At 44.2% G+C, this 25,663-nt stretch overlaps 1 protein-coding gene across 1 annotated transcript in view; it reads right to left on the bottom strand.

Annotated features, from left to right (window-relative positions):
• Positions 1–428: 428 nt before the first annotated feature.
• ddah1 (dimethylarginine dimethylaminohydrolase 1) overlaps positions 429–25,663 on the bottom strand; it is a 131,397-nt gene continuing 106,162 nt past the window's right edge. Inside the window, exons 4-7 of the mRNA XM_043700070.1 lie at positions 23,535–23,608; positions 21,350–21,469; positions 10,220–10,363; positions 429–1,285 (exon numbers count right to left, since the gene is read on the bottom strand). Of these exons, the coding sequence (XP_043556005.1) occupies positions 1,175–1,285; positions 10,220–10,363; positions 21,350–21,469; positions 23,535–23,608 (449 nt within the window). The 3' untranslated portion in view covers positions 429–1,174. The remainder of the gene's footprint in view (positions 1,286–10,219; positions 10,364–21,349; positions 21,470–23,534; positions 23,609–25,663) is intronic.

Genomic DNA, 25,663 nt, shown 5'->3' with positions numbered 1-25,663 from the left:
TTTAAGATCGTCTTAACAGAAACCTGTTGGTTGTCACATGAAACCAACAAGAAATTCAGTCAAAGATAAAAAGATTATTACCGAAAAAAATTGTATAAAAAAAATCTTCTTTGATATTTTGGCAAAAGTTGAAATATTTAAACATGATTAAATAATATTGCAATAATTTCACTGTTAAAAGGGTGTTTGGCAAGAAACATCTGAAATGACTGTTGCAGTTTGGTTACAGAAGTGACTAAGAGCAGTGTATAATGCATGGATGTGATGAGAAAGTCATTTGGAAACATAACCAAATTCAAACTAATAGCCCTTCTGATAAAATAGTAGCACACTTATAATGTTGCTTTGAATGTATACTTATTCAAAATTATGAATATGAGTTTCAGTATTGGGTGGTGCAAGTTAAAATGGACCAAACACATTCAATGTAGCATTGGCAATGACTTTTATTTCATTCACATGAAGCAGATGAAGAACACAACAAGCAATCAAATTTGACAATCGTGAGACATGGTAATGCTTTGTGGCAAACTGAAGACAAAGCAGCCTTTGGCACAAACACTGGCAAACGGGTCAGCCTGACTTAAGCAGAACCATTGCTCCAAGTAAGGTCGAAGGCAGAATGGAATTGGGTCATTTAGAATGATTCATTACTGCAAGGTCTATGAAATGTGAAAGCAGGTTGTGGAATGCAAACGAAGGAGACAGTTGAAGGCATGCAAGTCACCAAGTGTTGTATTCCAAAACCTGCGCTGTGAGATATTAACGAGCAACTTTTGTCATTCACTGGAAAAGAATCAAAACAAAGGAAAACTAATTCCCACTTACAAAACAATCAACTGTAGTAAGTAAATAAAAATTGTAATCATTCTCTTATAAGATAAAATTCACCCTTTTAACATCTGAATATATATATATATATCCTCGTCAGAATATCTGAGCAGTTAATTCAAAGAAAAGGAAGTTATACATAGTTTTAATCACAAGGTGGCAGTAACAGTCTACTTGATCCCAGCCTTCCAAAACACAGCATTCAGAGCACAGTGGAAGAGAAGGGTTTAGAAGAACTCAAGTTAAGATTGTAATTTCAGAATAGATTCAGTAACGTAGTAATCACATTATTGCCAATTAAAAGAAATTTCTTTTTTTGTTTAAAAAAGAGGAGCTTCATATTTCAAGCGCCTTTGTTCAGAAGTATGGAACAGCAAGTAAGGCTTCCATCAACTTTGGCCAGTTCAGTGTTGGAGACTGGAATCAATGTATAGTTGCTCAGGCTTTTAAACACCTGGGAGGAAGAAAGAGATAAACACATTTAAAATCTTCTCCAACTCACATGCAGACATATGTGTCGTTGAGACTTTTTGTCTAGCTTCAAACAGGATGAGCCACAAGATTGCCAAATTTCAAATAATGTGGGGAGGTAAAAGTCTAGTGGTATTATTGTTGGACTGCTAATCCAGAGACCCAGGGAATGTTCTGGGGAAACGGGTTGGAATCCCATCATGGCAGATGGTGGAATTTGAATTCAATAAGAAAAATTCTGGAATCAAAAGTCAATGAAGATCATTGTCGATTGTTGGGAAACCCCATCTGGTTCACTAATATCCGTTAGGGAAGGAAACTGCCTTCCTTACCTGGTCTGACTTACATGTGACTCCAGACCCACAGCAATGTGGTTGACTCACAACTGCCTTCAGGGCAATTAGGGATGGGCAATAATTGTTGGACTAGCCAGTGATGCCCACGTCCTGTGAATGAATAAAGGAAGTCACAACAGGAGAAAAGGATGGGGATTGGGGACAATTTGACTCTTGATTAATTGAAGCATTTTCATGGAGAAAGCAGCTCTATTCCCCTCCAGCCTCCAAGTTATTGCTGTGATTGTTTGAAATTTGACATTCCTGCATTTGTCCTGATGAGCGCAAAATAAAAACAGCTTGAAAGACATTTTCAAAAATGAATCACAATCTAATGACGACCGAGCTGAGAACTTTAAAGGGCTGAAAATGAAATGAATTTCCTGGTTCTAAATGATTCTGAGAAATATTTCTGACACACTGAGTCAGACAGTTTGGAATTCCCATTTTTTAAGTAAATTATGCTTCGCCCTGAATTAAAAATAATTTCAAACACACTGTTTGCAGATTTAACAAAGTTATCATTTCTTGTGGGTACCAACCAGTTAGAAAAGAGTGGATCATTTATATTTCTCAATTGGAAAACTTTGCAGAACATGTTACAGTGACTTGAAGTATTTTTGAACTGTAGTCACTGATGCAATAGGTAATATAGAAGCCAACTGTGCACAGCAAGATCCCATAAACAGCAATGAGACAACGTATAAGATAATCAGGGGAATGGGCAGGGTGAAGAGAGAGCAGCTGTTCCCCTTAGATAAAGAGTCAATAACAGGAGGTGAGGTAAGGAGGGATTTTAAACTAAATGACAGGAGTCTTGAAACAGGTTTGAGGTGAATTACTTTCACGCAGAGGGTGGCGGGGGTGTAACATGCACTGTCTCAGAGGGTGGTTGTATCAGGGAACCTCACAATCTACAAAAAGTACTTGACCACGTGAAGTCTCATAACATAGAGGGCTATAGGCCTCGTGTAGCAGAGTGGGGTAAGTGTACAGAGTATTTTTGGCAGCACAGAATTGATGGGCCAAAAGGCCTCCCCTGACCTGTATGAGTCAATGATTCCATAATGACCCCCAACGGCTTGTATCAGGTGATGCTGATTGAGGGATAAATATTGAAAAGGCCACAAGAACAACACAGCTTTTCTTCTTCAGTCGGTTTAAGGTGAGAGGGAGAACACTTCAAGGAGGTTTGTGAGGGAAGTCTTTTACACAGAGGGTGGTGGGTGCCTGGAACATGTTGACAGGGGAGGTAGGAGAAGCAGATGTGCCAGCAACGTTTAGGAGGCATTTAGACAGACACAAAAACAGACAGAGAATAGAGGGGTATGGAGTGTGTGCAGGCAGATGGGATTAGCTTAGAATGGCATCATGGTCAGCACAGAAATGGTGTGCTGAAGGGACTGTTCCTGTGCTGTACTTGTCTGTGTTCTATGTACTATAGTGCTTCCTGGTTTGGAGGCTATTAGGACCTTGATTTAATATTGTATCCCAAAGACATTGCAGCACACTCTCTGTGCTATCCCAGATAACCGTACTCAAGGCTAGAATAGGAATCTGATCACTAGCCTGTCGGTCAAAGGAGGAATCCTCCCAACAGAGCCAAGGCTAACAGAGAGCTTCAAAAAGACCAAAAGCTGTAATGGCTTGAACCCCCCCTGAGTTTCTGCAACATTATCTCCAGACTTGTTCTGAGCGATGCCGCAGGAGACCTGCTCATTCTACGAAAGCAGCCAACAATAAATTTCAAGAAATATATCTTTATTCAAAGTGACAAGTGATTGTTTTGAAGGTATATCACGCAATTCAATAGAAATAAAAGCACTCAGGTGAATCAAAATGTGATTCTATGGCACACAAGGAGAGTTGTGAGGGCTAGAGTATTAGCGTGCATAGAGGATTGGTTGACTAACAAGAAGCAAAGAGTGGGGATAATTGAATTGAATTGAATTTATTGTCACGTGTACTGAGGCACAGTGAAAAGCTTTGTTTTGCGAGTAATACAGACAGGTCACAGAGTTAAGTAGCAAAGATAAGTAAATAATAGGTAAACAGCAGCAAAAACAAAAACACAGGTACAGGCAAATGTTAAGAGTTTGTGAGTCCATTCAGTATTCTAACAACAGTGGATAAGGAGCTGTTTCGAATCCGGCTGGTGCGTGTGTTCAGGCTTCTGTACTTGTTCCCTGATGGTAGAGGTTGTAGAAAAACATTGCCAGGGTGGGATGGATCTTTGAGAATGCTGGCGGCCTTTCCTTGACCGAGTGCTTGGGAGATGGATTCTATAGATGGGAGGTTGGCCTTTGTGATTGTCTGGGCTGAGTTTACCACTCTCTGTAACCGTCTCCAATCATGAATGGTACGGTTGCCATACCAGCTAGTGAGACACAAGCAACAATTTGATTTCAGATAGTCAACATGGTTTCGTCAAGGGCAGGTTGTGTCTCACAAACCTCATTGAGTTTTTTGAGAAGGTGACCAGGCATGTAGATGAGGGTAGGGCAGTTGACGTGGTATACGTGGACTTCAGTAAAGCCTTTGATAAGATTCCACATGGTAGATTGTTGGAGAAAATGCAGAGGCATGGAATTGAGGATGATTTAGTAGTTTGGGTTAGAAACTGGCTTTCTGAAAGAAGGCAGCGAGTGGTGGTTGATGGAAAATATTCAGCCTGGAGTCTGGTTACTAGTGGTGTGTCACAAGGATCTGTTTTGGGACCACTGCTGTTTGTCATTTTTATAAATGACTTAGACACAAGCATAGGTGGATGGATTAGTAAATTTGCAGATGACACTAAAGTTGGTGGAGTAGTGGACAGTTTGGAAGAATGTTACAGGTTGCAGGGGGACCTGGATAAACTGCAGAATTGGGCTGAGAGTTCAAATGGAGTTCAATGCATCTAAATGTGAGGTGGTGCACTTTGGGAAGAATAACAGGAAGGCAGAGTACTGGGTTGATGGAGAGATTCTTTGTGGTCTGGATGTGCAGAGGGATCTTGGAGTCCATGTACATAGATCCCTGAAAGTTGCCACCCAGGTTGATAATGCTGTTAAGAAGGCATACGGTGTGTTAGGTTTCATTGGGAGAGGGATTGAGTTCTGGAGCCACAATATCATGCTGCAACTATACAAAACGCTAGTGCGGCCTCACTTGGAATATTGTGTACAGTTCTGGTCCCCCCCTATTTCAGGAAGGATGTGGGAGCATTAGAAAAGGTGCAGAGGAGATTTACCAGGATGTTGCCTGGTCTGGAGGGAAGGTCTTATGAGGAAAGGCTGTCAGAGGCAGGTTCTTTACTCAGAGAGTGGTAAGGGCGTGGAATGCCCTACCTGCCAATGTAGTCAACTCAGCCACATTAGGGAGATTTAAACAATCCTTAGATAAGCACATGGATGATGATGGGATAGTGTGGGGGGACGAGCTGAGAATAGTTCACAGGTTGGTGCAACATCAAGGGCCAAAGGGCCTGTTCTGCGCTGTATTGTTCTATGTTCTATCCAGACAGAATGCTCTCGATGGTGCACCTATAAATGTTGGCAAGGGTATTCACCGTCATGCCAAATTTTCTCAGCTGCCTGAGGAAGAAGCGATGTTGTTGGGCCTTTGTAACCAGTGCGTCCACATGAAGTGACCAAGAAAGCTTGTTGTGGTTGACCACTCCCAGGGGCTTGACACTCTCCACTCGTTCCACCTCTGTGCTGTTAATGTGTAGGGTGGCATGAGTAACATCCCGCCGAAAGTCAATAATGAGTTCCTTGGTTTTGCCGGCATTGAGAGCTCGGTTGTTCTCAGTGCACCATTTATCCAGGTCTTCCATCTCCCATCTGTAGTCTGTTTCATCGCCATCTGAGATTCGGCCGACTATGGTGGTGTCATCAGCGAACTTGTAAATGGCATTAGTCTGGTATTTGGCAACGCAGTCATGGGTATACAGTGAGTACAGTAGGGGGCTGAGTACTCACCCCTGGGGGGCTCCAGTGTTGAGTGTTAGTGAAATATTGTCCCCAATCTTCACTGATTGTGGCCTGTGGGTCAGGAAACTGAGGATCCAGTTGCAGAGAGAGGGGCTTAGTCCGAGATCACTATGTGTAGTAATCAGTCTCAAGCGAATAATAGTGTTGAAGGCTGAACTGTAGTCAATGAGTAGGATTCTTACGTTGCTGTTCATGGTGTCAAGATGTTTTAGGGAGGAGTGAAGGACGTGGATCTATTGGTCCGATAGGCAAATTGGAGTGGGTCAAGAGTAGAGGGGAAGCTGGAGTTGATTAATGTCATGACCAGCCTTTCAAAGCACTTCATGACCACCGAAGTTAGGGCCACTGGGCGGTAGTCATTGAGACATGCTGCATGAGCCTTCTTAGGCACAGGGATGATGTTGACCTCTTGAAACAGGCCGGGACAGTGGCTGCTGCAGGGAGAGGTTGGAGATGTTGGAGAAGACCTCTGCCAGTTGATCTGCACATGCTCTGAGTGCACGGCCTGGCACTGTGTCTCGTCCCATCGCTTTCGTTGGATTCACTTGAAGGAAAAGTGATCTGCCCTCTGATGCAGTGACTGTTGGGATAGGTTCGTCAGGACTTGTCGGAACAGGTGTTACCTCTCCGTCAAGATTCTGCTCAAAGCGAGCATAGAAGGCGTTGAGATGATCTGGGAGGGATGTGTCATTGTCTGCTATCTTGCACTGTCTCTTTTTAGAACCTGTGAGGTCATTCAGTCCTTGCCATAGTTGCCGGGTGTCTCCTCCACACACTTGCTGATAGAGTCTGTGACAGTGGTGGCGTACTCGTCCAAAGTACCTGCGGCCTGTTTGAACACAGCCCAATCAGCCGATTCCAGACAGCACCGGAGTTGATTCTCTGCCTCCTCCGACCAGCACTGGACCTGTATCCGCGAGGGGGTCTCCTAGTTGAGCTTTTGCCTGTAAGCCGGGAGAAGAAGCACGGCATTGTGGTCGGGGTTCCCGAAATGAGGGCGGGGGATGGAGTGGTGGGCATCTTTCACAGTGGTGTAGCAGTGGTCTAACATGTTTGGGCCCCTGGTGAGCCAGGTAATGTTCTGGTGGTAATTGGGCAACATTTTCCTTAGATTGGCTTGATTGAAGTCGCCAGTCACAATAAACAGGGCCTCAGGGTGTTCTGTCTCCAGGGTGTTAGTGGTGGAGTACAGCACATCCAGAACTTCCTCAACCTTTGCTTGTGGTGGTATGTACACTATTCTGGCTGGCAGTCAGTGACTAATGGTGTGCCTCAGGGATCCGTGTTGGGAACCACAAATTATTTATAATTTATATCGATGATCTGGAGTTGGGGGCCACGTGTAGTGTGTCAAAGTTTGCCAATGACACTAAGATGAGTGGTAGAGCAAAGTGTGCAGAGGATTGTGGAACTTTGCAGAGGAACATAGATACATTGAGTGAGTGGGCAAAGGTCTAGCAGATGGACTACAACGTTAGTAAATGTGAAGTCATCCATTTTGGTCGGAGTAACGGTAAAAAGGATTATTATTTGAACGGTAAAAAGTTGCAGCATGCTACTATGCAGAGGGACCTGGGTGTCCTTGTGCATGAATCACAGAAGGTTGGTCTACAGGTACAACAGGTCATTAGGAAGGCAAATGGAACTTTGTCCTTCATTGCTAAAGGGATTGAGTTTAAAAGCAGGGAGGTTATGTTGCAGCTGCACAAGGTGCTGGTGAGGCCATACCTGGAGTACTGTGTGCAGATTTGGTCTCCTTCCTTGAGAATGGATGGACTGGCACTGGAGGGTTTACAGAGGAGGGTCACTGGGTTGATCCCGGAGTTGAGGAGTTGGCTTATGAGGAGAGACTGAGTAGATTAGGATTATATTCACTGGAATTTAGAAGAATGAGGGACATTTTATAGAAACATATAAAATTATGAAGGGAATCGATAAAATAGAAATAAAGAGGATGTTTCCGTTGGTAGGTGAGACTAGGACAAGTGCACATGGCCTGAAGATTAGAGGGAACAGGTTTAGAACTGAACTGAGAAGGAATTTCTTCACCCAGAGGGTTGTGAATCTATGGAATTCCTTGGCCAGGGAAGTAGTTGATGCTACTTCAGTAATCACCTTTAATGCTAAGGTAGATACTTCTTTGAAAAATAATGGAATTAAGGGATATGGTAAGTGGAGCTGAGTCCACGAAAAGATCAGCCATGATTTTATTAAATAGGGGAGCAGGCTCGATGAGCTGGACGGCCTCCTGATTGTATGTTCTTACGTCAATGTGAAAACACAAACAGAAATTGCTGGTGAAGCTCAGCAGATCTGGCAGCATCTGTGAAGAGAGACCCGAAATGTTAACTCTGATTTCTCTCCACAGATGCTGCCTGAGCTTTTCCAACAGTTTCTGTTTTTGTTCTTGATTTACATCATCCGCAGTTTTTTTTTTTGGTTTTGGAGAAGAGTTAATATCCCAGAAAGCTCGCCATCTCTGAATTTTGTTCATGTTTGCAAGAGTCAGCTCTAGGGCTTCAGACAAATTCTAATTTCATGTATATTTGCAAGCCACAGGCTAGATTAGATTACTTACACCGTGGAAACAGGCCCTTCGGCCCAACAAGTCCACAATGACCCGCCGAGGCGTAACCCACCCAGACCCATTCCCCTACATTTACCCCTTCACCTAACATTACAGGCAATTTAGCATGGCAAATTCACCTAACCTGCACATTTTTGGATTGTGGGAGGAAACCAGAGCACCCAGAGGAAACCCACGCAGACACGGGGAGAATGTGCAAACTCCACACAGAGAGTTACCTGAGGCGGGAATTGAACCCAGGTCTCTGGCGCTGTGAGGCAGCAGTGCTAACCACTGTGCCACCGTGCCGCCCAGAACAAGGCTATCTAAAACAAAGATAGCAATAACATCAATTTAATTCCGGTCACTGCAATATCTCAATATGATCCCTGTCACTTGATGTTCCTTGGTCTGGTTTATGTTGTTGTGTTCACAAAGAGAAATTCAGCCAATTCTCACAATCCTTGCATTTACAAAAGGAAAGTTTTTAAAGTTACTCAAAACTGTCATTGAACTGAAATGCAAAACATAAAACTAAATGACATGTTTGACAATGTTTTAAAAAATGCCAAGCAAGACAAAAGTAGTTTTCTTCTTACAAAATTCCCAGATTCCAAGGGGTGGTATCTGAAAACCTTTATGAGTGATTCATCTCTGTACTGTGTTTTGTCTCATTTACTTCAATCATTTGCAAGTCTATCTTCTTATTACCAAAAGTAGGGCCATAACTTGTCTTCCAGGGCTGGGCTGTGGGTATAAATTGGAGGATCTTTCAAAGAACTGGTAGACATATGATGGGCTGAATGGCCACTTGCCACATGCTGAGATACTATGATTCCATTGGGAAAATGTCATGACTGCTGCGTAACTTAACTCACCTTCATTTTTATTCAGTGGAAACACGGTCAATAATAACTTTTCAAAGAGATTGCATTTAACCCTCAGCATTGAACACTGTACAGGAGCACTGTACAGGGGGCTGAGAACATTGCAAGCAATGAGCCATCATAGGCATCTTGCAGTGCTGGGGATTTGATGATTTTAATATGGGTAGCATGGACTTGTTCCAGATTGCAGCTTCTTAATAATAACAAGGAAACGTAACAACAATTTTGTTCCCCCTTGCTTGGGGAAGGATATAGCTATATTGGAGGCAGTTCAGAGGAGGTTCACTAGATTGCTTCCAGAGATGGGAGGTTTGTCTGAAGAAGAGAGATTGAGCAGGTTAGGCTGACACACGGTGAAGTTTCACAGAATGACAGGAGGTTGAGTTGAAGTCTGTCAGATGCTAAAGGGGATTGACACAGTCAACGTGGAGGTGAGGTTTCCTCATGTCGGGTGATCTAGAATGTGAAGTCATTGTTTTAGGACAAGGGGTAGTAGATTTAAAACAGAGATGGGGAGAAATTATTTCTTGTCAAGTATCATGAATCTGTGGAGCTCAATGCCCAGAATGTGATGGATGCTGGGACCCTGAAGTAAAATTGCAAGAGGAGGTGGACAGGTTTTTCACTGGCAATGGGTTGAAGGGCAGTAAAATGGCATTGAAGCTGAGATGAGATCAGCCACCATCATATTAAATAGAAGGGCTGAATGGCCTACTGCTGTTTCTAGCTTTTTTTTATTCATTCATGGCATGTGGGCATTGCTGGCTCGGCCAAGCAGTTATTTCCCATCACTTATTGTCCGGGGGGTCAGTTCAGTGTCAGCCACATTGCTGTGGGTCTGGAGTCACATGGAGGCCAGACCGGTAAGGGTGGCACTAAAGGGCATTAGTGAATCAGATGGGTTTTATAATAGTCAATAGCAGTTTTATGGTCATCAGTAGATTCTTAATTCCAGACATTTTTATTTATTCAATTTGAATTCCACCATCTGCTGTGGCGGGATTCGAACCCAGAACATAAGCTGAGGTTCTGCATTAACGGTCTAGCGATAATGCCACAAGGTTCTTATGTAACAGCAAGTTAGCTGTAAAAGCTCCTCTTCTGAGCAAAAGTTCTTTAAGAAGTTCACCAAAGTGAAAGCAATGTTTGATTTACCTTAGCACTTTCAGGAAACTCCTTTGCAGTTCGGTGCAGTAGAACGTGGCCCTTCTCTGGGCTGTTCAGGTAAACACAGTTTGCAGCTTCATCATCTGGCAATTTAAGCGTGCTGTAGCTGTGGTCACTCAAGCCCAGCATTTGCTGTTGAGTAAAAGAAGTCAGTCAAACTCAGTGAAGCAGCCACAGTAAAGCCACACTTAACTGGCTCAGTTAGCAGAGACAACCTCTTCCTTTATTTTCTGATCTGATGGGAGCAGGATGTGGCTTTCTAGCCTGTTCCATCGGTTCAAGAACTGATCATCGGTCCAACCAGGGACAGGCATGTCCAGTTAGTTTTCACCATACAGAGAACCAGGTGAGAAAGAGGTGCTCATTTTTGTCATTACACTCTGAAATAATTCTGAATGGATTATGAAGAATTCACAGCGTAGAAACAGGCCATTTGGCCCAACAGATTGATGCCAGTCTCTCTGCTGTGTGTGAACCTCCTTCTTCCTCATCTTGATCACACTATCAGCACATCCCTCTGCTCTTTGTGACTTGTATATTTATCTGACTTCCCCTTAAATACATCTCTGCTTTTCTCGTAGTAGTGAGATCCACATTCTCACCCCTGTCTCTAAACAAGCTTTCCCCTCTATTAGTTAGTTTATGGTTTTAATTGGTGGCTCTTATAGCTGGCCATTACTCTACCAGAAAGAATGAACTTTGAGGTTTTTTTTATTCATTCACAGGGGGTGTGAGTATCACTGGGCCAGTATTTATTGCCCATCCTAAGTGCCCAGAGGGCAGATAAACTGAGCCACGTTGCTGTGCACCTGAAGTCACATGTAGGCCAGAGCAGGTGAGAATGGCAGTTTCCTTCTTTAAAGGGAACCTGAGGGGACTTTCCTGATTACCGACAATGAATTCATGGTCATCATTAGACTCTTAATTCCCAATTTTTATTAAATTCAAACCCACCATCTGCCATGGTATGAGTCAAACTTGATTTTCCTGGAATTATATCTGGGTCTCTGGATTAACAGTCCAGTGACAGTAGGACATTGTCTCCCCTTGACTATCCATCACCATCCTGACTTGGAACTATACTGGTACAACTTCAGTGTCACTCGGTCAAAATCCTTGATCTTCCTCTTTCATAGCTTTGGGAATGTTACAACACCTGAACAACTTGGCAGCTCTAAACCAGCTTGTCCAGGGTAGTTAGGTTTGGGTGATAAATACTGGCCCAACATCTATTGAATGAATAAAAGAACTCACCCACTTTTATGCTTTATTTCTCTAATATTTTTCTGTGCCTTTCATCACACTGTTATGGCTATACTGCCGTCTCACACTACTGATCTCCACACAGCCTGGAGCTTTTATTGACAAACAGACACATTTTGAGTTACACCTCCAAACCCAACACCTGCAATTTCATTAATATAAAACCAAAATACTGCAGATTTGAAATAAAAACAGAAAATGCTGGAAAAGCCTGATGGATCGGCATGGTGGGATCTGTGGAGAGAGAAACAGGTTTAATATTTTGAGTCCTGTGCCTCTCCTTGATAACCAAAGGGAGGTAGAAATACAATGGATGTAGCTGATCAAAAGGATGGCCTGGGAAAAAGAGGGGTGGATTCAGATAGCAATGAGGGCAGAGAGGCTACATTACATTAAAGATGTCACAGAACAAAAGGCAAAGGAAGCAGTGGCAGCTTTAGGAAAGGAACAAAGTGTTGATCTATTGTGTGTGTTAAAGACAGAACAATGAACAACTGTGTCTGAGAATAAAACATGGAGACAAGATTTAAACCACTAAGTGGCCAGCATTCACCCTAAACAGAGAGTGAAAAAGCCTTCTTAGTAAGAGGATTAAATTATAACCTCCAGGATGCGGACAAGAAAGATTTCTTAGCAGCAGTACAAACAACATTGAAAGACAACCAACTCACAGACAGACTATCAGACAGACAGTCGCACCAACATTCAGCAGAAAAAAGGAAGGAAACACACTCAATACACAAGAAAGAAAAGGATTTTTAAAAAATAAAAATGTCGCTATGCTTCCTGCAGACAAAGGACGCTTGACAGTCATTCTAAGTCAAAGAGACTACATTGAGAAAGCGAACGTGAAAGTGTTGCAGATACCAACACTTACCAACAGATGGCGATAGACCCGACCCCACAACAAGAAAACCGAATCACAGCCCGACTCAAAAACACTTTAGAAATTTGGAGAAATAAATAAGACTGACTTCCAAAAAATGAAACCAGATCGATCCAACACACCACGCTTGTATGGATTACCCAAAATTCACAAACCAGGAGCCCCCCCTCAGACCCATAGTCTCACTGTCTGGAATACCAACTTATAGACTGGCCAAAGACTAAAACACTTAATAGAAGACTCACCCCACTCCATCCACACCACCCAAGAATTCCTGAAGACCATCAAAGACATCAAGATAGAAGAGGATGAAATAATGGTCTCCTTTGATGTAACAGCCCTGTTTACATCAATCAACATTAACCTGGCCAAGGAAACACTGACTACACTATTAGAAGACCCAAAGACACATATACCAAACACCACTAACTTCATCAGCAAGGACATTATCATCAAGCTAGTGGACCTATGCCTTATCACACACTTCACCTTCAACAACAAAACCTACAGACAAACCAACAGAACACCCACGGGATCTCCGATATCAGGGTCCTTAGCAGAGGCAGTAATGCAGAGACTCAAACAAACAGCTCTACCAACCATCCAACCCAAACTCTGGGTCCACTACGTGGATGACACCTTTGTCATCACCAAATGAATCAAATTAGAGGAAGCCTTCAACACCATCAATAATACCCTTACTGGCATAAAATTCACTAAAGAGGAGGAAAACAACAACAAACTGCCATTCCTAGATGTCACTGTAGAGTGACCAGCCAATGTGGAACTTCAAACCAGCGTCTACAGGAAAACAACACATACGGACGAAATGCTGAACTACAAAAACAATCATCCCAACACCCACAAATGAAGCTGCATTAGAACATTATTTTAACGAGCCACCACACACTGCAGCACAGAGGAACTACGCTGAGCAAAGGAATATCACCTATACAGTGTATTCAAAAAGAACGGGTCCCCAATGAACATAGTCTGCCGATTTAGAGTCATAGAGTTATAGAGCTGTACAGCATGGAAACAGACCCTTCGGTCCAACCCATCCATGCTGACCAGAATCCCAAGGAGAAAGTGAGGACTGCAGATGCTGGAGATCAGAGCTGAAAAATGTGTTGCTGGAAAGCGCAGAAGGTCAGGCAGCATCCAAGGAGCAGGAGAATCGACGTTTCAGCCATAAGCATGATTCCTGAAGAAGGGCTTATGCCCGAAATGTCGTTCTCCTGCTTCTTGGATGCTGCCTGACCTGCTGCGCTTTTCCAGCAACACATTTGTCAGACCAGAATCCCAACCCAATCTACTCCCACCTGCCAGCACCCGGCCCATATCCCTTCCTATCCCATCCAAATGCCTCTTAAATGTTGCAACTGTACCAGCCTCCACCACTTCTTCTGGCAGCTCATTCCATATATTTTAAGTTTAATCAAGAGATATATCTCCAAAAACATATAATCAAGAAAGAACCCACTCTACTCACTACTACAGCCTTTCTATTGGACACACTTAAAACAACGATTAACTTCGCCCAAACAGGTTCCTCCAAGATTAGTTGTGAAATTCACTGTTTGTTAATTTTCCCAGATGCACTCCGATGTCCAGCGATACATGAATTCAAAAAAGCAAAGGCAGTAACTGTGCAGGTTCTCTCTCTCTCTGTCTCTCTCTCTCCTGCACTGTCCTCACCACGTGCTTCCTTTGTCTGCTCTTCTCCCTTTTAAAACTGCTGTCGTTTTGACTTTTTTTTCCCAAAGTTCCAAAACAATGCAACAGCATATAAAACAGTAATTGCTGCTCCTGGAATTCGAGGAAATCACCTCCAACACCTAAAATACCTCAAAAAAGGAGCAGCCGATACAGCCAGAAATTTTTCCCATCCTCCATCTTGGATTACCTAGAATCCTTCTGAGCAACAACCCCAAACAAGCAGACAAAGCACGTCCAGAAACCGTAGCCACTCCCCCCTACATCAAAGACATCTTGGAAATGACTGCCAGACTACTCAGACCCCTTGGCATGATGGTAGCCCACAAACCCAACAACACACTAAAACAGCAGCTAATGAACTTGAAAGGTCCTATATAGACAACAAGTCAGAGGACCAACCAGCAGGATACGTGAACATCAAAAAGACATGAAACCTCTCTCACTAGTATCCTTACATATAGATGAGGAAGGACAGCACTTCAACTGGGGACAATGCATCGATCCTAGGGCAAGCCAAACAAAGATGTGCACGAGAATTCCTAGAAGCAAGGCATTCCAACCGGAACTCTATCAACAAATACATTGACTTGGATCCCATTTACGGCCCCCTGAGAGAAAGAACAGGGTATGACATCATCATAGGAAATGATGTCACCACAGAAAATGATGTCACCAACCCAAGGAAACCTAAACACATAAATGAAAAGCAGGCCATACCACCAGTGCTTCACTGGAGGCTCACTGATGATATTACCTAGTATGATGATGAGATGTCTCCCTGAAACCAAACCTTCCAGCTCAGTGAGCAAACATACATCCAGAAGCATTGATTGTCTCAAACTGTTGAACTCAATATTGAAGTGACTTCCATATTTAAGACGTTGATAATTCCAAATAATATGCCTCCAATGTCAAGATTATTCAGCTTTCCAGTTGTGCTTTTACTTAAATTTTTACCTCACCAATTACATTACATCCTCCCATTATTCACCACCATTACATTTCACCAAAATAATTCACAGCTCTAATCATTCCCAGAAAAAAACATCAATAATTTTTATCGAATCCCTACAGCATGGGAATAGACCCTTCAGCCCAACAAGCTCATATCAACCCTCTGGAGAGCAAACCACACAGAGCCACCACCCCTGCCCTATCCCTACGTTTTCCTATAGATAATACACCTAACCTACACATCTCTGGAATCAATAGGCAATTTAGCACAGGCCAATCCACCCTAAGCTGCACATCCTTGGACTGTGGGAGGAAACCGGAACAGCCAGAGGAAAACTACACAGACACGGGGAGAGTGTGCAAACTCCACACAGACGGTCACCTGAGGCTGGAATCAAACCAGGGCCCCTGGTGCTGTGAGGCGGCAGTGCTAACCACTGAGCCACACCCCTGTGCTGCTCTCGCTGACTAATCAGCCAGAGTTCCAGATGCTATTCCGATAAAATGCCTGGTGGAGGAATGACAGGCGAAAACATTCAAATAAAAACAAAACACTGCAGGTGCTGGAAACCTAAAACAAGCACAGAGAATGCTGGAGAAACTCAGCAAGTCTGGCAGCATCTGTGGAGAGAGAAACAAAGTGAAGGTTTTCAGTCTGTTATGATGAAAAAGAGTCATATCAGACCCAAAACGTGGTGAAGTGGTGTCTCTGAAGTGGTGTCACTCAGCCTGTGTCGAGATGGCTGTCATGTTAACTCAGTGTTCCATAAAGAAAACGCATTGATGCTGGAGCTCTGTTGGATGAGGCTGAAAGGCACTGAAAGGGTTAATGCTGAGGTGCACCTGCACTATAGCAACATGGGGAGAGAATGCCTTTGTATCCTCAAGAGTTATCTTTGCACAATCACCATGGTACGGATCCAGAGATGTATAGGGACATGGGAATATTAGATCTAAGAGCAGGAGGAGGCCATTCAGCCCTGTGAACATGCTCCACCATTTGATACAGTCATAGCTGAGCTCATCTCGGTTCACCTCCACTCTCCTGCTCTCTCCCAATAGCCCTTCAACCCATTACTCAGTATTAGAGCTGCACTAATGTTCCAAAGGCATGGTCTCCAATCCCAGCACACCAGTTGGGGAATTTAAAATTCAGTCCATTGGATAAAATCTGGACTGGAAAGCTTTGTTAGAAACCTCTTAAAGACAGGGTACCACCCTTCACTGGCACAAATCTCTGCCCTCTGACACTGCTGGGACCCAGGTAACTCCAGGGGAGAGGGTGCAGGGGTGGAAGGGCTTGACTACCTCAATGGGGTAGGGTTTGGATTCTGAAGTATAGGCTGAGAGACACCACCTATCCGCTCCATCCTCCTCTCCGACCTATCACTTTCATTCCCTCCCCCTATCACCTTCATTCACCTCTTGTACTCTTGGCTACCTTCTTCCCATCCCCACCCTCCTCTCATTTATGTCTCCACCCTGGAGGCTCCCTGCCTTCATTCCTGATGAAGGGCTTTTGCCCGAAACGTTGATTTTCCTGCTCCTCGGATGCTGCCTGACCTGCTGTGCTTTTCCAGCACCGCTCTAATCTAGGCTCTGATCTCCAGCATCTGCAGTCCTCACTTTTGCCTTGGAAAGATATTGGTCAAGAGCAGGTGGGTGGGACTAGTTTAGTTTGGGATAATGTTTGGCATGGACTGGTTGGACGGAAAGGTTGTTTCTGTGCTGTCTGACTCAATGATTATGACATTGATCAAACAAAATTCAACGACAAAGCCTGCAAGGACATTATAAATCCATCTGGAATAGGAACAGGAATAGGCCTTTTGGCCCCTTGAGCCTGCTCTGCCATTCAATAGGATCATGGATGATCCGACATTCCTTACGTCCACTTCCCTGTGTTTTCCCTGTAACCCTCGAAGAGTTACCAGACGTGTAATATTAGCTCTGGTTTCTTCCCTCAAATGTTACCCAGCCTGCTGAGTTTCTCCAGCAATTTCTGTTTCTGTTAACGTGGTAAAGAAGGGGAAACAGGGGCTAGGACAGATTGCATCCCTTCTCCAATGGGCTCACCCTATCAGTGAACTGAAATCGATTCACTCAAAACTGAGTGCTGACTACACTGGGGACTCCCTGGTTTCAAATGTACCTTAGTCACAGGCTAAACACCAGCTATGCTGGAGATTCATACCAAGTCATGTTGCTGAAAGAAAGTTCATTTCGAGCGTGAAGTAGGCCACCTTTTCTCAAACTGCTGTGTTTCAGAAATAAGAACCAGCAGATTATGAGAGATGTTAGTTTGCTCAGAGATAGACTACCTTCCAGCACAGATACAGCTGCTGAGCACAAATCCCAGCACAGCAACCCAGAGATTTCAGCTACATCATTCACTGATCTCCAGTACCTCCCTGACACTGATGGAAGGGACATGAACTGGAAGCAAAGCATTCAATGATTCAGACAAGAAGGAACACAGACAAAAATAATAAAGGACACACAGAGTTTGCACTCAGCTGCAAGTACAACATGAAGTCAGGGAGCCGACTGGGTCAGAGGTCACATGACACCAGGTTAGAGTCCAACAGGTTTGTTTGAAATCACAAGCTTTCAGAGCGTTGCCCCTTCACCAAGTAAACTGACGAAGGCACTGCACCTGACGAAGGGTTAGTGCTCTGAAAGCTTGTGATTTCAAATAAACCTGTTGGACTATAACCTGGTGTCATGTCCCTCTGACAATTACAACAGACAGGTTTGCAAGATTGTGGTGAATAAGTGCACAGCAACTCCCACGACCAGTGACACTGAATTCAAAATTCTCACATTATTAATTTCTATTTGAAACCAGGCTCAGCAGAAGTCGATTAAAACAACCTTCTCATTGTGGTTTCAACTGACCTTTCAGGGTACCCGGCCTTATTTATGACAATAGACAATAGGTGCAGGAGTAGGCCATTCTGTCCTTCAAGCCAGCACCACCATTCATTATGATCATGGCTGATCATTCCTAATCAGTATCCTGTTCCTGCCTTATCCCCATTACCTTTGATTCCACTATCCTTAAGAGCTCCATCCAACTCTTTTTTTTTAGATTAGATTACTTACAGTGTGGAAACAGGCCCTTCGGCCCAACAAGTCCACACCGACCCACCGAAGCGTATACCACCCAGACCCATACTCCTATGTTAACCCCTTCACCTAACACTACGGGCAATTTAGCAAGGCCAATTCACCTAACCTGCACATTTTTGGATTGTGGGAGGAAACCGGAGCACCCGGAGGAAACCCACGCAGACACGGGGAGAATGTCCAAACTCCACACAGAGAGTCGCCAGAGGCGGGAGTTGAACCTGGGTCTCTGGCGCTGTGAGGCAGCAGTGCTAACCACTGTGCCACCGTGCCGCCCAAAAAGTATCCAGAGACCTGGCCTCCACAGCCTTCTTGGGCAGAGCATTCCACACACCCACCACTCTCTGAGTGAAGAAGTTTCTCCTCATCTCTGATCTAAATGGCCTACCCCTTACTTTTAAACTGTGTCCTCTGGTTCGGGACTCGCACATCAGCAGAAACATGCTTCCTGCCTCCAGTGTGTCCAATCCTTTAATAATCTTATACGTCTCAATCAGATCCCCTCTCAGCTTTCTAACCTCAAGGATATACAAGCCCAGTCGCTCCAATCTTTCAGCGTAAGATAGTCCCGCCATTCTGGGAATTGACCTTGCGAACCTACGCTGCACTCCCTCAACAGCCAGAATGTCTTTCCTCAAATTTGGAGACCAAATCTGCGCACAATACTCCAGGTGCGGTCTCACCAGGGCCCTGTACAGCTGCATAAGAACCTCTTTGCCTCTATACTCAATCCCTCTTGTTATGAAGGCCAGCATGCTTTTAGCTTTCTCCACTGTCTGCTGTACCTGCATGCTTGCTTTCATTGGCTGATGTACAAGAACACCTAGATCTCGTTGTATTGCCCCTTTACCTAAATTGACTCCATTTAGGTAGTAATCTGCCTTCCTGTTCTTGCCACCAAAGTGGATAATCACACATTTATCCACATTAAACTGCATCTGCCATGCATCTGACCACTCACCTAACCTGTCCAGGTCACCCTGTAATCTCCTAACATCCTCCTCACATTTCACCCTGCCACCCAGCTTCATTGCACAGCTGTTAACAATTCTTTTGTCATGTATAAATGTTTGTTCACTCGGCGGTAAAGACATTATCTGATTTATTTTGTGATCTCTATCGCCTTTGTCCTTGCTGTCTTCCTGTAATTGGAGTTGCATTTTACTTGTGCCCTGGTGAGAGGTTGGTGTCTGGATAAGCGTGAGGAAGGTGGGTAACATTGTGAAGGAAGGAAGGGGACAAACTGCCCATCAGGTTCTCAATGCCAGAACATTCTGCCAACAATACCCTGGGACGGTTTGATGGGGACAGTGTACAGAGAGCTTTACTCTGCAGCTAACCCCGTGCTGTCCCTGTCCTGGGAGTGTTTGATGGGGGATTGTGTAGAGGTTGCTTTACTCTGCAGCTAACCCTGCGCTGTCCCTGTCCTGGGAGTGTTTGATGGGGACAGTGTAGAGGTTGCTTTACTCTTCTTCTAACCCTGTGCTGTCCCTGTCTGGGAGCGTTGGATGGGGGATGGTGTAGAGAGAGCTTTACTCTGTATGTAACCTTATGCTGTCCCTGTTCTGGGAGTGTTTGATGGGGGACAGTGTACAGATAGCGCCCCCTGGCTACCCTCAGCAACCCTGATTTGCTGAAAAGGGCAGAAGCTCTAGTAACATTTATTGAACTGGAATGAGAATACAGCCGAGCTCCCAGTAATGTCCATGCAGAGTCACTGCTCACTCTTCAGCCCGTTGTTAGGTCAGGCAGAACTGGACTTAATCCGATATGGGGAAACTTGCACAATAAAAATCATTGCAAAATTGCACAATGCTGAACACCATCACTCCTCAGATAGTGAAGCACTCCTTGTTCAAACACAACAAGATCTAGACAATATCTAGGCTTGGGCTGACAAGTGGCAAGTGGGTGGCACTGCTGCCTCACAGCACCAGAGACCCGGGTTCAATTCCCACCTCAGGCAACTCTCTGTGAGTTTGCGCATTCTCCCCGTGTCTGCGTGGGTTTCCTCCAGGTACTCCAGTTTCCTCCCACAGTCCAAAGATATGCAGGTCAGGTGAATTGGCCATGCTAAATGTAGGGGAATGGGTCTGGGTCTGGGTGGGTTGCGCTTCGGCGGGTAGGTGTGGACTTGTTGGGCTGAAGGGCTTGTTTCCACGCTATAGGTAATCTAATCTAAAACAAAATTGGTACAAATTTACAAGTAACATTTGCACCACACAGGATATGACCACGAGTGTGGTGGAATACTCCCCACTTGCCTGGATGGGGGCAGATCCAACAACACTCAAGAAACTCGATACCAATCAGGACAAAGCAGCCACTGATTGGCACCACATCCACTCCCTCCACCACCGATGCTCAGTAGCAGCAGCAGTGTGTACCATCTACACGATGCACTGCAGAAACTCACCAAAGATCCTCAGGCAGCACCTTCCAAACCTACGACCACTTCCATCTAGAAGGACAAGGGCAGCGGATACATGGGAGCACATTCCCCTCCAAGCCAGAAACCATCCTGACTTGGAAATATATCGCCGTTCCTTCACTGTCACTGGGTCAAAATCCTGGAATTCCTTCCCGCAGGGCATTGTGGGTCAACACACAGCACATGGGCTGCAGCGGTTCAAGAAGGCAATTCTCAAGGGGCAACTAGGGACGGCCAATAAATGCTGACCCACTCTGTGATGCCTATATCCTTTTTAAGAAAAGATCCTTACCAAAACCCTGCAGAACTTCTGGTCCCTTTCATGTTTTTAATTCATTGGGGATCTGAGGCTAATTGACTGAATTCCTGTTGTGGCTTATCATCCTGTTGCCATTGTACCTTATTTGTCAGTACTATGATCCTACATTTATATAGCACCTTTCCTGCCTGCAGGAACTCTCATGGTGCTTGTAGTCATTGTAATATTATTGAATAGTTGTCCATGTTGCCACTGTGTAAAACCAGAGGCTGGGAGAGAGGTCAGAAACGGTTCTTCATAACAGTGCGGCAATGCTGTGGACCTCTCTTGCACAAAGCACATTATGTGTTTGTTCGGTAAACTCTGAGCACCCGGGATTGGAGGAAACGTTGCGGTGTTGTGGGGAAATGGTGTGAAGGTTAGCAGCAGCAATTACCAATGCGGGCTGAGTGCCTCTTCCTGTTATGTCCTACATACCTCCAGAGTCCTCTCAGCATCCATGCTTGAGCCAATGGCAATCAGGTCAGGACCAGCCATAGTGCAGAAAGTCTTCAGATGCAGAGTACCTGTCACATTCACTGTGGAGACTGCATAGTCCTGTAATCAACAAATATCAGCTTAGTCCGTTAATGGCTGAACCAAATCAATGCCTCCAAAATTACAGCTAATTGCACATAACCAGGACTATATTCATCTGCTGCTTTAAGATTGTTCTGTGTTGTATTGACTTTTTGCCTGCTGTTTTTTCTGCAATACTCTGATTGTTATTTTCTGTGGAGTGGGCCACTTCATCTTTCCAGTGTTAAATCTGTTGTTTCAGTGTGGCTCTGCCTGTGAGGGTGTCCCGAGAGTACTTAGTGCAGGGATACTGGGTAATATCACAGCTACACACACATACACACACAGTGACAGACACACACAGGTACACAAACACACACACTGACAGACACACACAGGTACACAAACACACACACAAATACAGAAAACACACATAAACATAAAAAGACACATATGCACAAACACACAGATACATAAAGGTGCAGACACACACAATCCGATATACACAGACACAATTAGACAGACGCAACACACCCACAGCGTTACCAGCATATCATGCCAATAAACCTATTCATGTCCGCACAAGCTAACACATCGTAGTTTAAAAGTAGGAGGTCATCTATTAAAGCAGAGAAAAGGAAACAGTTTTCTCTCAGAGGGCTGAGAGAATTCCCTTCCTCAAAAGGCTATGGGTATACAAGCTTTGAAGATTTTTAATACAAAAATGGACAGATTCTTGATGAACAAGCGGACAAAAGATTTTGGGGAAATGCAGGAATGTACAGTAAGGGTAGAAACATTCAGCCACAATCTTATTGAATGGCAGTACAGGCTTGAATGGCTGAATGGCCTACACTTGTTCCTTGTTTGTATCTGCTGAGAGAGCAACAAGAAGGGCTGAACAGTGACCCTCAGTGGGAACCTCAGGTGAACTTTGCTGTGGAGTAATTCCACAGGACCCCATTAGCAAATTGGAGTGAGTGTAAGGGCAGTGAGCATCACTGGCGAGTCACCACTGAGGAAGGCACAGCCATGAATTGGTACCCGACTGACAGAGGGCTGTGATCAAATAGACAAGGAGGAACCAGATCAACAGAGAGAACAAATCACAGTTTTGGTAACTGGCAAAACAATTAGAGGAGAATTGTTATGTTTTGAAATACACTGCCTGAAAGGCCAGTGGAAACAGCCTCAATAATAACATTGCAAAGCCAGTGTGTGAAGAGCTATGTGGGGAAGCAGGACCAATCAAAGATCCAGTACTGGGCTGAACAAGCTCTGATTGTGTTATAAAATTCGATGATAAGACAAACACTTAATGAACGCACATACATATGAGTGTAAGTCACTGAATAGTACTATTCAGTGTCTGAATACTGGATGACTGGTTTGCGCCACAGGGAGAGACTGAATAGGCTTTTTTTCCCTGGAGCATCGGAGGCTGAGGGCTGACCTTACAGAGGTTTATAAAATCATGAGGAGCATTGACAGGGTGAATAGACAAGGTCTTTTCCCTGGGGTGGAGGAGTCCAGAGCTGGAGGGCATAGGTTTAGGGTGAGAGGGGAAAGATATAAAAGAGACCTATGGGGCAACGTTTTCACACAGAGGGTGGTACGTGTATGGAATGAGCTGCCAGAGGAAGTGGTAGAGGCTGGTACAATTGCAATATTTAAAAAACATTTGGATGGGTTATTGAATAGGAAGAGTTTAGAGGGATACAGGCCAAATGCTAGCAAATGGGACTAGATTTATATAAAATATCTGGTCAGCACGGACACATTGGACCAAAGGGTCTGTTTCTGTGCTGTAAAGCGCTGACTCAATATGCAACTGCTGTTCCCGACTGAGAACTCAAACATAGAGAGTCAGAGAGTAATTGCTCAATAAATACTGAATAAAATCAAGTTTTCCCATGAGTGAATAAATACAAAAACAGAAATCTGTCACTTCGAAAATAATTACAGGACACAACATGCGTTCTTTACTCTTAATCTTTGGCTTGCCCCACACGAAGTGCCATTGAACACCTCACCATTCCCTCCCACATCAACTCCTCTCCTCCAGATACATCACAGACTGAGATTAAACAGAGCGTTTACTCACCTTAAAAACATCTGCCAAAATTTGGGCACCACGCTGATTGGTTCTGCTCGAAAGACCCACAAAAAATTCTTTACCTGAATAGGAGCAAGTGCAAAGAGTGCAGTGTTGGAATTGTATCAAGCACACAGGCTCCTACAGAGGAGCTGAATACAACTGTTAAAGGGAGTGTGGCGCTCCCTGAGCTGCAATGGCACTTGGGTTAGGCTTAGGATCACTCTTAGGGCTAAAGCTAGTGTTACGCTTAGTGTTAAGATTAGTGTTAATTTGGGGGGGTGTTAAGGTTAGGTTGGGGTTACGGTTAAGGTTAATGTTACTAACAAAGTTAAGTTTGGGTTAATTGAAAGTTAGGTTGACTGAAAAGTTAAAGTTAGTGATAAGGATAGGGCTAGGTCTCTGGGAGAGTGGGACAATCTCATCACCTTGTTGACAGTCTACAGCAGGTAGGAGAGACAAAGAGAGAATACCAGAAGAGGAATTCTGTGCAAGTATTGACCTTTGGACACAGATCAGCTCCCCCCTCCCCCCCAACTCGGCCCTCAGTCCTGGAATCCTCCCAACACCCTAACAGATCGTTACCAGAAAGGACAAATCAAAGCTGTCCCAGTCAGTGAAGAAGGACTGAGGGATGAGGAGAGACAGGATCGGTGAGGCTGATATTCACTACAGTTCAGAGGAATGAAACTTGAAACTAAACAGGTTAAACACAGAAAGGATGTTCCTGGTGATAGGCGGGTCCAGAACCAAGGCGGGGGTCACAGTCTAAGAATATGGCATAGGCCATTGGGGACAGAGATGAGGAGAAATATCTTCACCCAAAAAGCAGGACGCATTGCCACAGAAGGTAATTGAGATAAAAACACTGAATATTTTCAAGAAGGAGTTAGATATAGTTCTGAGGGCTAAAGGGATCGAAGGACATGGGGCAAAAGCAACATCAGGGGACTGAGTTGGATGGTAAGCCATGGTCATATTGAATGGTGGAGGACACTCAAAGGGCCGAATGGCCTACTGCTGCTATTTTCTATGTTTCCATATCATCGTGAACAGCAGTGCAGCAATTGATGTAGAAATGAGATTCATAAAGAAACTAGATAGAACCAACTGCAAACCAGCCTGTGAAAATAAAGGTGTCAGACTACCTAAATGAGTGCGAAAGCAGCGCTCTAGTCTCTATTGCAGTAATTATTAAAAGCTCCCACCATCATTATTTACAAGGCAACAACATTACAATTTGTGCAGTTAATCCCAGTGTCACAGAATAATAATGTCTCAAGATTTTGCGCACGATGTACTTTTCATGCAGAAATTGAGACAGAAGAATATCTGTGTATTTTAAACAAGATGTTTCCCATGTTGAGGCTGTTCCTTTTGCCAATTGTCTTAAATCTCTGACTTCTGCTTATTGCTCTCTCTGGCACTGCAGTCTGTTTCTCTTAGACCCAAGTACTGTTCTACAATGATGATCATTTTTGGAACAGCTCCATTCTACAACATCCTTTTTTCATTTGGGATCTGCAGTTGATTTTCTCAGTGTGCTGGGTCAGTGGTTTTCCGAATACTGGGAAACGTGGAAGTAGAACGACGGAGAAGGAGAAATTCTCTCAAAAACATCTCAACTCCAAGCACCAAAACAAATTGTTAAAATCTATGAACACTACAGCGTTGTCAACTTCTGCAGAAGAGTAAGCAGCTGAATATTTTAAATTAGAAAGAATCAACCAAACACTAAGAATCATTGAGATGTACAACATGGTAATAGACCCTTCGGTCCAACTCATCCATGCCGACCAGATATCCTAACCTAATCTAGTCCCAGTTGCCAGCACTTGGCCCATATCCTCTAAACCCGTCCTGTTCATATGTCCATTAAGGTGCCTTTTAAATGTTGCAATTGTACCAGTCTCCACCACTTCCTCTGGCAGCTCATTCCACCCTCTGTGTGAAAAAGTTGACCTTTAGATCCCTTTTAAATCTTTCCCCTCTCACCCTAAACCTCTAGTTCTGGACTCATCTACATTGAGAAGAGAGATCCTATCTATTTACCCTATCATGCCCCTCACAATTTTATAAATGTCTATAAGGTCACCCCTCAGCCTCCAACGCTCCAGGGAAAACAGCCCCAGCCCTTT

Source organism: Chiloscyllium plagiosum, chromosome 11, assembly GCF_004010195.1.
Source record: "Chiloscyllium plagiosum isolate BGI_BamShark_2017 chromosome 11, ASM401019v2, whole genome shotgun sequence".
Lineage (NCBI taxonomy): Eukaryota > Metazoa > Chordata > Chondrichthyes > Orectolobiformes > Hemiscylliidae > Chiloscyllium > Chiloscyllium plagiosum.
This window is presented reverse-complemented; position numbering and strand designations above follow the sequence as displayed.